This window comes from Amblyomma maculatum, chromosome 2 (genome assembly GCF_055883805.1).
Source record: "Amblyomma maculatum isolate TAMU_Amacu chromosome 2, ASM5588380v1, whole genome shotgun sequence".
NCBI lineage: Eukaryota > Metazoa > Arthropoda > Arachnida > Ixodida > Ixodidae > Amblyomma > Amblyomma maculatum.
This window is the reverse complement of record NC_139345.1, coordinates 19823556-19836689: the sequence shown is the minus strand read 5'-3', so window position 1 is coordinate 19836689 and position 13134 is coordinate 19823556. Positions and strand designations below refer to the sequence as shown.

The 13134-nt window shown below is 43.7% G+C and overlaps 1 protein-coding gene across 1 annotated transcript in view; it reads left to right on the top strand.

Moving 5' to 3' along the window:
* The window catches only part of LOC146198105 (clotting factor G beta subunit-like), a 33548-nt gene extending 24401 nt beyond the window's left edge, over positions 1 to 9147 (top strand). The window contains exons 5-7 of the mRNA XM_084593430.1: positions 1255 to 1550; positions 4512 to 4657; positions 7611 to 9147. Of these exons, the coding sequence (XP_084449556.1) occupies positions 1255 to 1550; positions 4512 to 4657; positions 7611 to 7850 (682 nt within the window). The 3' untranslated portion in view covers positions 7851 to 9147. The remainder of the gene's footprint in view (positions 1 to 1254; positions 1551 to 4511; positions 4658 to 7610) is intronic.
* Positions 9148 to 13134: the final 3987 nt, after the last annotated feature.

Here is a 13134-nt window from a genome sequence, read left to right as displayed (position 1 = left end):
AAGCAAATCTACAAAATGCAAAAACAAACACAGGTGTCATCAATAGGAACTAACTACTCTAGTAGAGTGTGTTCATTGCCGCCAATTTTATTTTTTTTTTTTTCATATAGACCTTAGAGGTTATGCCGCCCCGCCATTCGCCTGAGTGGTAGCCTGTCATTCTCAGCGCTAAGCGGAGGGAAGATTTTTAAATGCTATTTTCTCAGCCATAAGTATGTATTTTCCTGCAGCCGAACAAAGGTCAACATGCGCAGAAAGAGCCGTAGTGCCAGTTTCTACTGACGTTAATAAGCCAATAGAGTTTTCCACAGTATCCCCTTTAATAACTTCTCATGTATAGAAAATCCTCATTCCGGTTCTTTACGCACCGCCGCGGTGCCTCAGTGGTTAGGGCGCTCGACTACTGAACCCAAGGACGCGGGATCGAATCCCTGTGGCGGCGGCCGATTTTTGATGGAGGCGAAAAGCTAGGCGCCCTGTGCTGTGCAATGTCAGTGCACGTTCATTGCACGTTAAAGAACCCCAGGTGGTCGAAATTCCCGGGGCCCTCCACTACGGCGTCTCATAGCCTGAGTCGCTTTCGAACGTTAAACACTACAAACCAACCAACAATTACGGTTTTTACGCATGTTACATATATCTAGCCCACCATGTGGTTGGGATTTGAGGCCGCAGTCTCCCTTCCCAAGCCATATGGACCCTATAGGAAGCGGAGCACCAGGCCGGGCCATGGCTTGTACCCATTTGAGAAAGCCGGTAGGTGTCCGGCCGGCAGTGGGAGTCGAACGCACCACCTTCCGAAGCCGAGGCAGGTGCTCTACCTCGAGGCCACGGATGCGGAGAAATAGTAGGTATATATATACACCTACTATTTCTCCGCTTTCACGTATGAGTGTACCGGTGCTGAATTGTACATATCTACTCGTTTGAATTATACGGAGTGATCTGACGTATTTTTCTACCGTGGGAAAATTTCAAATATTGCTTGCTTCTACCACCTCCGAGTGAAATAAGCGTTTTGCCGGAAAATAAACCCGCAGCTACACAAACTAATCGAAATATCAGTTTCCTATCTCCTGGCGCTCCCATGTCGGCTGACCAATCACGACGCCGGTTTCCTGCCTAGAGAAATGAAATAAGTTATATAGAGCAGATACAAAGAGCTGCTGAAACACAAAGCAATGGTGAAAGTGCTGTCCAGTATTTGAGGTTAGTACTACCGCCATTTAGTATATCTTTTAACATTTCTTCCAGCAAGATGGCCCAAGACATACGCGTGAGCTTCGGTCTAACCCATATCAATCCCGAGCGTTTGAAGGGCGATCAAAAAAACCACCTGATCTCAGTGGAGGCCATCCACCAGAACCCCCTGTTCAAGGACATCGTCCATGGCGACGACATTTCCATCCTCAAGATGAGCTCCCCGTTGCAACAGGACGGCTACCCGGTGACGCCCATCTGCATACCGGAGGCCACCGGCACACCCATCACGACGACGGACATTGTCGGCACGGACGGCGTCGTCGCCGGATGGGGACGCACCACTTACGGTACGAGAACTGATAATTCTTTTTTTTTTTTTTCGAAACCATGCCCTTGATATCCAAAGCAGCTGAGAACTCCTTAATGAAAACTTGTAAAACACAGGTGTGCGTAGTGTAAGATGTGCAATTCCTGTCTTAGTGAAAAACGCCAATTTCTTGGCACGCCGAGGCTAGTCGACAACCGCTTTCGCCTTCAAACTTCCTGCTTCTTTCCTTCTGAAAGCAAAGAATTTCTGAGGGGACACTGAAACCTGGCTCGCAAGGAGCTCTTTTTGTCCCAACTCGTTCCACATGTTGTTTTGCAAAATAAGTGGGGTTTGTCGCGCGTTCCTGATGCGGCAACTTTGGCGGCACGACCGCGAGGGTTTCAAGCGCAGAGCGAATTTCAGGCAAAAAAAAAAAAAAATGTTCCATGCGGACTAGGCTTTATAACCGCACCATCGATTTTTATTTTTTTTTTTCAGCTCACATCGACGAGGATACCGAAGCAACAAATGTTTCGTCCTTCAAATAGAGCACTGGGCATGGTCGAGCACCAAAGCGCATTGCCGATTTTATTGCATAAAATTTTGTCATTGGTATCCAATCTAATAACAGAAGTGCAAACGCCGTTTTTGTTTACTTACGGTGAAGGAAGCTCGGATTCAACCGAGAGTACCGAAAAAAGGACTGGCCGCCTCGCCTGAGAGTCCTACCGCCTATGCCTCTCAAGGCTACCAGGAACTGTGGCTTTGATGCAAGGATATTTGTCATATATTAGATCTTGGACTAAACATGCCCTCCATAGTAAACCCTCAATATTAGTTTGGATCACTTTCCCTGCGATGTTGTTAAGAATTAACGTCCACTTCTGCCTTTCATCAAGAGCACTAATGTCATTCAGAGAGCCAAAAAATCTAGCAAAAAAAAAAAAAAAAGGCGGGGGGGGGGGGGGGGGGGGGCAAATGCAAATATTACAAAGCGTTTGTCCAAACAACAGAATATTCGCAGACACCTCTCGCAATGGCTTTTCTATACGAAATATTTGCTTCCCAATTAGAGGTTATTAAATCTAAAGTTGTAAAAAAAAAAAAAAAAAAAGCTTTGTACACGAAATGCCATCTGCTTGCTCTTCCCCAAATCAATGTCCAAATGGACAATAGAGCTCGCCGATTTTCCAGACGGGCATATTGAAAGGCACGTGCAGTACACAAGTACAGATAATACTGAAAAGTAATACCCGCAAAATAGATCACTACTTTACGCCAGCATAACTGGGCGACGAACGAAAAAATGCAAGTGAATATACGTACGTCTCAAATATCGCGGCGTTAAACTTCATCAACACGTTTTTTGCTAAGATATGGAAAAATTTACTCACGGGTTTCGCATATCTTAATCAACACACGGCAATATTATCAGCACAGCAAGCAAGGGAACACGGTGCGGTCGCTGTTCCGCTTTGTCGCATGGTTGAAGAATATTTCGGGGTGGTTTCTAAGCCGCAGGGACTACACGCAATGTGCGCCAAATGTTCTGCGTAACAAAATTCAATTCAGAACTCGATAATTCGTTGATACACTTGCTTTCGAATATTCCAGTGAGCTACGCGGTGCACGTTAGCCAAACCAAGGGGGCTGATACTATCGCAGGCAGGATGTTGTTGTTGTTTTGTTTTTGTTTTGCACTGCCAAGTTTATATAGCATATGGGTACTGCTCACCTGGAAAGTGACGTTCTTTTATCCCCACCAGAAATACGGGTAATGCATCAGGGCACATATCCTTCTTCGTTTCTGCGCTTTCATTCCCGTTCACTCTCACACACTACTGCCCTCCGTCGGCGCGAATTAGGCCATAAACCTGATCGCTCTGTCGCATCGTCACTTGCCGTAAGGAAATGCATGCCGAAATATCCGAACAGGCGTCTCACAAAGGCGCACTGGACACTCATCGATCAGTGATAACAAACACTGTTTCGGGCACAAAGTTTTGCACCTTAAAAAAAATAATTAAAAAGAAAACACTGAATAAGAGCGCACCCACATGCACGAAACGGCACAAGTCAGAACGGAGGAATATTGGCAAGATTCGTTCCCTATGCACAGTCCATTATTCCCCGACTTTCCTACTTTCGTCGTCAAACCATTGTCATGATCTTGCCTGCCTAGGGGGCAATGAAACAACGGGTCACAATACTTGCTGCCTCCGCTTGCTGCTATCACATCGTCCGCTTCATGGAGGAAAGGTCCGGGCGTCCGGGTACCAGAGTCTTTAGCCTGTATACGTCCCCATGAATGAGAGCGTGCATGCGCTTGCCTACGAGTAACGGAACGGTTAGCTGCTCGGCTCAAAAAGCGAGGCAGGGGCTGAGCGTGCATTACTATACATGCAATGACTACGCCGCAGGCTGAAAACCCGCCACACACTATCGACAGATAGACTTGTCTTTTTATCTACCCGAAGCTACAAATGTTTGCCATCACCCCACACATCCATTTCAATTCATTCCCAAACTATAGCTTTTCCATTCGATATTACCATAACTGCGGCGATGTCCTAGGGAATGGGACATTCGCCATCATTTGCTGACGGAATGATACGGAGCGCTCAACTCTGTAATAATTTTTAATTTACCGGCAGGCCCATGCGCCTGGAATAGATTTCGTGTTTAGTCGAAAGCACGCACAACATTATGTATACGCGGAATATACGCCTGAGTCCGCGCCAATGCAATTGATGCGGAGCCAGAGGCCAGTACACTTGACTTCTGCGTACGCTTCTCGTGAGCTCTGCTTTACAATTATTTTATTATTGTTACATTTTTGCAACTGGGACGGTTACAATAAACAACTTTTACCGATTTGTTTTTCATACATTAGCGCATTTCATGTCTTGAATCTTCAGTGGGAAGGCACTCGTACAGCTGAACATGCATTCTCTGCCCTTTCATAAAATGTCTCGCTCTCTTATCCCCGTCTCTTTCGCAGGCGGCAAAAGCAGTGACCAACTACGCGAAGTCGCACTGCCGATTGTGTCAAATAAAGAATGCGCGAAAGTCTTCAAGGACGTACTTAAGATTCGGGACGAGATGATCTGCGCCGGTGACATCAATGGCACGAAAGACGCCTGTCAGGTAAGAGAACGAACCGAAGTGTAATTATTTTGATAGTTCAGCCGCTTGGCATCTTATTGGCTTCTTAACAGGTTGTCCTCGTACAATAAAAAACGTCATAGGTTATACAAACATTACTATACTTGAGCATAGTAACAAATCTTGCGATACGGAAGCATCTTCTGAAGTTTAACTTAACACTTCAACTGCAAGCTTTTCTCCAGCTTCGATGTCTGAGCCTCTCTCTCCTTATGTCTGATTTAGCTCGGATTCCGAAAAAAAACACGCCCCCGGAAAAATGCCGCCGGAAGAAACATCTCTCAAATATCAAAAGACATCCATCGCGAAGTAGGAAAAAAATGTCCCCAAACTCGTACCACACTCTTTCCATATGCCAAATTCCAAGCGTATGGCTCAATGAAATAGTGCGGTTAGCGCCGTGAATGTGCTCCACTTATCAGCATCATTTCTTTTTTACGTGTAGTGTTTCCGGGTCCTGATCTTCACCTATTGCCGCGGAATTTATTGCTGTCGTTATATCCCAGTCGGAAACAAACTACAAAAAAAAAATTCTATTGTTACGACAAAATTTCTGTGCACTTTTGACGAGAAACCTGTTGTGGCAACAGAACGTTCTGTAGTAACATCAGAAATTTCTGTATTTACAACAAAAAGTGCTACAGAACTACAGACAACAGAAATATACTACATAAAAATTACAGAACAACAGAAAATTACTGCAGAACTACAGAAAATTTTGATGTACATATACGACAGGACTACAGAATATTTTGTCGTATTTTTGATACGGTTCAGTAGGTTTTTTTTTTTTTTTTCGGCTGGGATACCACAGTGAAAGGGCGGCTAGAATACGTTCAGCCTTCCATATTGACATGCTTCTTTCTTTTGAGCCCAAGCACCTGGCAAAAAAATATCAAGAGCTTGGCCTGGTCAACCTTTACAGGCAAGGTCAAGAATTTCTTTCTTTGATGGGAATGCTGGACACTCTCGCCCTCCTGCCGCTTGAAGACATGGAAGGTGCAATTACTGTACAGGTATAATGCCAGAGGCTGCCCGAGAAACATTAGAATATGTTTCCGGTCCCTACTGGTGGATAAATAGAGTTAAAACCGCGGTAGCATTCCGGCGGAAGCTTTTTACTTATCTCCCTGTGATGTGGGCGTCAATTCTTGATGGAGGACCGAATCAACTATCATGCGTAAGCCTGAAACAGAAGGCTGGAAGGCATATGGAAGCCACAACCACTTAAATGTGTGGAATACCAATGACGCTTTGTGCTATCGAGGCGTAGAGTGCATTTCCCCCTTCGGTATACCTGTAACACTGTATGCTACAGCGGTTCCACCTGATGGCTGGAAATGCGTAAACAACAAAATACGCAAGGCGTCAGTAAAGAGAAATGATGGCGGCGGAAAGAGAATACAGAAGAGCCAGTGTTTCTCTGGATCGTTCTGTGCTCCAACGAAGTCAGCGACGGACGTATACATTATGTTGTGTGCGTTTACGGCATGGAGAGTGCACGACATAGCCCTGGTGGGACCTGGTGCTGCAAAACGCTTCCCACTTACACTACCCTCAAAGTCAAGCTAAGGGGACAGAGTGCTATTCTTTCGGTGACTTTTTTTTTTTTTTCCGTCGCTTTTTCTTTCCCACACACGCTCTAGTTCTCATCAGTGACCTATATACATCTCACAATGTGAACACTTATTTACATTATTTTATTCCTTGCGCATGACAAGCCTCTAACCACCTTACGTCAGCCAAGGCTTACATACCTGATCATACCACATATCATCACTTTTTAATGAGGCTGATTCTATATGACACATTGCGTCGGTTGTCCTTGCTTTGCGATTTTGTTCGTTTTTAGTGAAGTTATTACTCGGCCCTACACATTACCCGTATCTGTTTTGTTTTTGTTTTCTGCTTATTTCATGGGGATTATTTCTTTATTTCTTAGGACGCTGAATTCTTTTCTCGCGTATTATTTAAAAGAATTTCCCTTCAACTACGCAGTTTTTGCCGCTTTTTATTTTAGTCCTGTCGTTTGGTTGCCCACTCACCTCGCTAATGTATCTGCGTTTGAGATATGGAAATAAATAAATAATTACATAAATATCATTTTCGACAAATATAACCTCATATCAGCGTTTTTGTCAGCAAGGACAGTTTTTTCTTCAGACATTAACGTGCAAATATTAGTACCTGACGGACACCATGCTTGCCGAAGGAAATCATGGCCTCACAAAGGCTTCCGGAAGAGCGCATTCTCCTTCAACTTCGACTCCAAAACTTTACTGCACCCGTACTGTAAAATAACTTCACCCCGCTTGCGCGAAGAAATGCCTGCACAATGAGGAAAAGTCATCGCACATTTTCCACGTGGTGTGAGCATGTCAAAAACCTCGAATCAATCACCGCTACCCAACCCTTCAAGGGGCGGAATGGGAGGCAGCCATGCTCGGCTACTCTGACCTGACAACCTAACGGGCCTTGATCGAGCGGGCTCGGGCTGCAGTAGACGATAATGGGCTTCCGTAAGAGCGAGCTATTGATTGTTAGGGGCGGCCTCCTAAGGGCCACTCCTGTAACCTCCCTGTACTAAACTGTAAATAATTTTTTATTCTTTTAGTCTTTCATTAACACAAGTTTAATGAAATAGCCGGCAGACAAACACTCAAGTAGAAGTCTACTTCGCAGAACTAAGTCGACATGTTATTGTTGAGTTGCCTGGCTCAGTTGAGCGAGAAGGCGACGCATCACACTATCTGCGTATCGATGGCAGTGATGTAACTGCCTCTTAATCGAGCAACCATAGCATGATGTGTTTCGTGACCCCGCACACGCTTTCGTGTCAGAGCCAGGTAGGCCGCTATAACAGACACCGGCTTAAGGTTTAATATGTCGGAGCAATTACCCGTGAATCATGTAACCGAACAATTTCTTTGTGCAGGGTGATTCTGGCGGCGCCCTCATGTGGCAATCGAAGGTAGACGACCGCTGGTACGCGCTTGGCGTCGTGTCTTTTGGTGTCAAGTGCGCCGAGCCTGGGTACTACGGCACTTACACGCGCGTGCAAAGCTACTTGGACTGGATCTGCAAGGTCACCGAAGGCCTGCTCTGCTTCGGCTCATCTTCCAATGAAGATGGAGCTCTGCTGCCTTCAAACAGCACCAAAGAGAATGGAGAATGAATATGCATCAGCCTTCTTAACACAGCATAGGCTTCATACTCTGCTGTGGTGCACCGGGTATACATGCGAGAGGAACCAAGAAAGAGACAGAGTTAAACAGAACAGAAAGGCAGATAGGTTAACACACACGATGCCCAGTAGGCTACCACACACGTTGGGAAGGGGGAAAAGGGAGAGAAAGAGCGACAATGGAAATGATATTTTTAAGTGTCCATAGTTGACTAATTTAAAGGGACTGGGGGAGCACAATTAAACTTTATAATCGCGACTTAACCCCGAGTCTTTCAAGAACGTCAAGAGAGAAAAGAAGAAAAATAGATGTAAAGCATGCCTGCTGGATATTATACGTGTGTCCGTGTCAGCAGCGAACCATCTTGCGATTTCGATTGAATTCAATAGTGTAACTTAAGCGCAAACCTGGGAAGCGCTAGCAAAACGACACTGGAAACAGAGAATCATGTTTCAGATTCCGAGCTTTGCACATCTGTCGTATAGAAGCGCGCATGTGCGTACACCGCACCAGAATCCGGCAGATTTTTAGCCGAAGCCCGCCAAATCTGGTGAAGCGCTTCTACTTTGCACAGCTGCCACAATATGTCGCGTGGAACTATGCCCACAGCAGGAACTTCGTACGTGCGGTACATCATACTGATTTTAGCTGCAGCTGTTGGAGATATTGGCGTGCTCTTGGGAAGGGTTCTATAGGACAAGATTTTGCGGGGAGAAAAAGTAAAGGCCAAGGTCATCACCGCGTTCGCGCATTCTCTGTGGTCTTGCAAAATTGCAAGATTAAAATGTCGCCTTTGAGGCATACGGGACTCTTGCTACTGGTAGCCGACAGACGCCGCATGTTCGTGTCATTAAAGCTGGGCATTTTCAGTTGCAAATCTAAACGGCTCGTTTAGGAACGATTCAAAGACGCTGTTGTCACGTGCGAAACGCGAAGCCTTCACAAAACTGAACAGCGAAACTTACACAGGAAGGTAAACGTGATGAAACAAAATCAACGCTGTGCTTTGTGAAAAAGGGTAGAGGGTGCAATGACAGAGATTGTCAGCAGCTGCTCAATTACGAGTGCTTATATCTATTACAGGAAGCGTCAGATACTTCGTGCACTGATGATCGCCTGACATAATGAGTAAAACTGTCGACCAATGCTAGAAAGAAATACGTTAAGTCAAACGCAGTCTATTACAGCTATAAGCGTTGTCGGGATGCAAATTATTAAACAGTATCCGTGAGAGTCATGTGGATGCTTTCAACATGTGATATAAAAATAAATGTTAATGTTCTGAAATGCTGTTGCTTATGACTTATCACTCCAGAGTGATGCACGGCTGCTACGTTCTACATAGAGGCCTAAAATAAATCACATTGTGTTCTGTGAATGCAGACAAGCTGAAAGGCGCTTTTATTTCTGCTTCCTTCGTGCAAGCAGCTTGACAAGGCTTTTCAACTACACTTAGTTTGGCACAATCAATTTAAAGCAATCCCTCAAGTGGGAGTAAATTTGAAACACCATCATCATCATCATCATCATCATCATCATCATCATCATCATCATCAGCCTGACTATACCCACGGCAGGGCAAAGGCCTCTCCCATATTTATCCAATTAACCCGGTTCTGTGCTAGCTGCATCCACTTGACCCATGCGAACTTCTTAACCTCATTCGCCCACCTAACTTTCTGCTAACTTTCTAGCTTTCCTTCCCTTGGAATCCAGTTTGTTACCCTAAGTAGAACCCTCTTGGTTAGCCTCCACGTTTCAGCCCCATAGCTGAGTACAGGTAAGATGCAACTGTTGTATACTTTCCTCTTGGGCAAGGTTGGAAACAAGAATTCACCAAAGCGGCAAAAAAAAAAATTCTAGCTTTTGTAGAAACTTCGTAGGATGTCTTGGTTAGGGACGGGCGCTAATAAGTATGATTACTCCCTTACATACATACATACATACATACATACATACATACATACATACATACATACATACATACATACATACATACATACATACATACATACATACATACATACATACATACATACATACATACATACATACATACATACATACATACATACATACATACATACATACATACATACATGCATGCATGCATGCATGCATGCATGCATGCATACATACATACATACATACATACATACATACATACATACATACATACATACATACATACATACATACATACATACATACATACATACATACATACATACATACATACATACATACATACATACATACATACATACGTAATTTTATTTCCATTAATCAGATTACATTCTCGTGCCCGCAGAAGCGCAGGAGCGCTTGTGGGCGGGCCACGGCAATCGACGGGCGCGTGCTACACGCCAAAATTAACAATAATAAACTAAAGGTACATCATACAATATAGTATATGGCAAAAACTTTCACTTTCATGTCTAGACTCTCAAATTAGGCACCATTGGGGAACACAGCTAGGCATATGTCTCACTCAAAGTATATCAAACTGCAGCATGAGTTATATGATGTAGCCTGGAAACTCAAACTTTTGCTTAAACTCACGTTCAAACTATTACCATGAGTTCATGCTTATATATCCCTTCATTTAGGGTGTCTCAAAGGTGTTGTTGGGGAAAGTGTCATAAGCACTTTATTGTTCTTATTAAATTTTGGCACTTTTTATTTACATTATAGCGGGCTGAATCCAAAAGATTTGATCTTGTCACAGCCGGTGGAGGTAGAAGTGTTGCCTGGTCTTTCCGATCATTGTCTAGTTAGTATGAAATTGTCCTTTGCCTCTTTTCGAAAGAAAACGATTGAAGTGTCATCTTACAGAGATTTTAACAGGGCAGACGACACCGCCGTAATTGACGAGCTAGATTACTGCTTTGGCCCGTTTGAAGAACTAAGCTGTAACGAATCAGTGACTGTAAATGAACTATGGTTAGAATTCAAATCTTTAGTCCATAGGTGCATAACTCGTTATGTGCCACTGGTCACAAAAAAGAAACGTGCGTGCAGTCCGTGGATAACAAGGAACATTATTCAACTAAAAAGAAAAATCGGCAGGCGTAGCAAAAAGTACCGACGCACACTCGATCCGGCTGCGTTGAGTGACATGCTAGCTCTAAGTAGTAATATGAGGTCACACATAAAGGAATCTAAATTTAAGTTTTATAACGTTACATTGGAAAAATTTCTACGAGAATCACCTCAAAAGTTTTGGAGACACTTGGCAGTACCGAAGAAAAAAGTCGCGGAGATAAGCTCAGAGAGCGGACCTATAAGTGAAAAGACTGAAATGTGCGATCTTTTCAATAGATACTTCGCAAGTGTTTCCAGTGAAGACGATAACAAGCCAGCGGATACTAGGTTCGCTGCTGAAACACGCGCGATTGACGACATAAGCTTATCGATAGAAGGCGTACTGAATTCATTGTTGAGCCTAAAAACATCAAAATCAATGGGCCCTGATGATATTCCTAACCTGTTTTTGAAGCGATACGCAGAATGGTCAGCTAGATACCTCGTACTAGTGTTTAGGAAGTCACTATCAACAAGCACGGTTCCCGATGATTGGAAAACTAGCAAAATAGTTCCTATTCTCAAGACTGGTGATTCAAAAACGGTCAGTAATTATCGTCCCATCGCACTAACGTCAACCTGTTGTAAGCTTCTAGAGCACATTGTCTCAAAGCACATTCGACAATACTTAACAGATATTGAATTCTTGAATAGGTGTCAGCATGGTTTTCGACAGGGCATGTCAACGGTTACACAATTAATAGAAACTTTGCATGATTTTTGCGAAATCATTGACCAGAAAGGGCAAATTGACATAATATTCCTAGACTTTAGGAAAGCCTTCGATCAGGTAAATCATAGAAAGCTTTTAAGCAAATTTCAATCAGTACTCAAAAACTCAAATATAGTTCGTTGGCTGGAAAGTTTTCTTGTGGGCCGCAGGCAATTTGTAACTATTCACGGGAGCGCATCCCAAGTGTGTGACGTGACATCGGGAGTGCCACAGGGCTCGGTACTCGGACCGTTATTGTTTCTTGTTTACATAAACGACCTCATTGAAGATTCAGAAATCAAGGCCAGATTATTTGCAGACGATTGCATTATTTATACTAATGTTAATTCAGTTGAAGATCAAGTTAAGCTTAATGGTTACCTGCTCAACATTAGCGAATGGTGTAGAAAGTGGCAAATGTCTTTAAACCCCAGTAAAACAGTATGTATGACAATCACACACAAACATCAGCCACTCGAATTTGACTACTCATTACAAGAAAACAAACTTAATCGAGTAACAGAATATACATACCTGGGAGTGACAATTACTTCAGACCTGCGTTGGAACACTCACGTACATAACGTTGTTGCTAAAGCAAATAAAAGATTAGGATTCATTAGGCGGTCACTTAAGCATGCTACACAGGATACTAAACTTACGGCATATAAGATGCTCGTACGCCCGATAATGGAATATGCGTGTGAGGTTTGGGATCCCTACACTCAAACACTTGCAGCTGAACTGGAGCGAGTGCAGCGACGTGCACTTCGCTTTATCTATTCTCGCTTCCGAAGACAAGATCAGGTAACCCCACTTTACACTTTAGCGAACTTGCGCCCTCTTCAATGTCGCCGGAAACAAAAAAGACTCATTCTTTTCTATAAGATTATGAACAACATGGTACATATCGATAAGCAGCAATACATAAGCGAAACTACTTCACGTATCACTCGAGGTAAACATTGCAGACACGTAAAAGAACAAAAGTTTTCTAAGCACTGCTACAAGCATTCCTTCTTCCTGTCCACAGCGAGAGAATGGAACAGACTGCCAGAGAATGTGGTGCTCGCATCGGATGTGGATGTGTTCTCTGCCGGAGTTCGTGATTGTTGGTATAGTGCCTGATATAATGCGCCTTGGATTTGTGTTGGGCATGGTGTTTTCACATTGTTTTCTGTTTCGTTGCAGCGATATTTTTGCGCATTTTTATTTGTTGCTTAGAGGTTAGTTCCATTTTTGATATGTTAAAACTTGGCACCGACTGGATGGTGCTGGTGTTTTGTTTGTCGTGTTCCGCCTTTGTAATCTGTACCCTGTATCGCTCCTATCTTGGTCCTGACCGGACTGATAGTATCACTAATAAATAAATAAATAAATAGGTGAACTATTTTACGCGATAGCGCAAGGGTTCCGTGTGGCAGAAAAGGCGGTGTCGGTGTTGTCGTCGTTCGTTGTAAGGCGAAAGTACACAATGA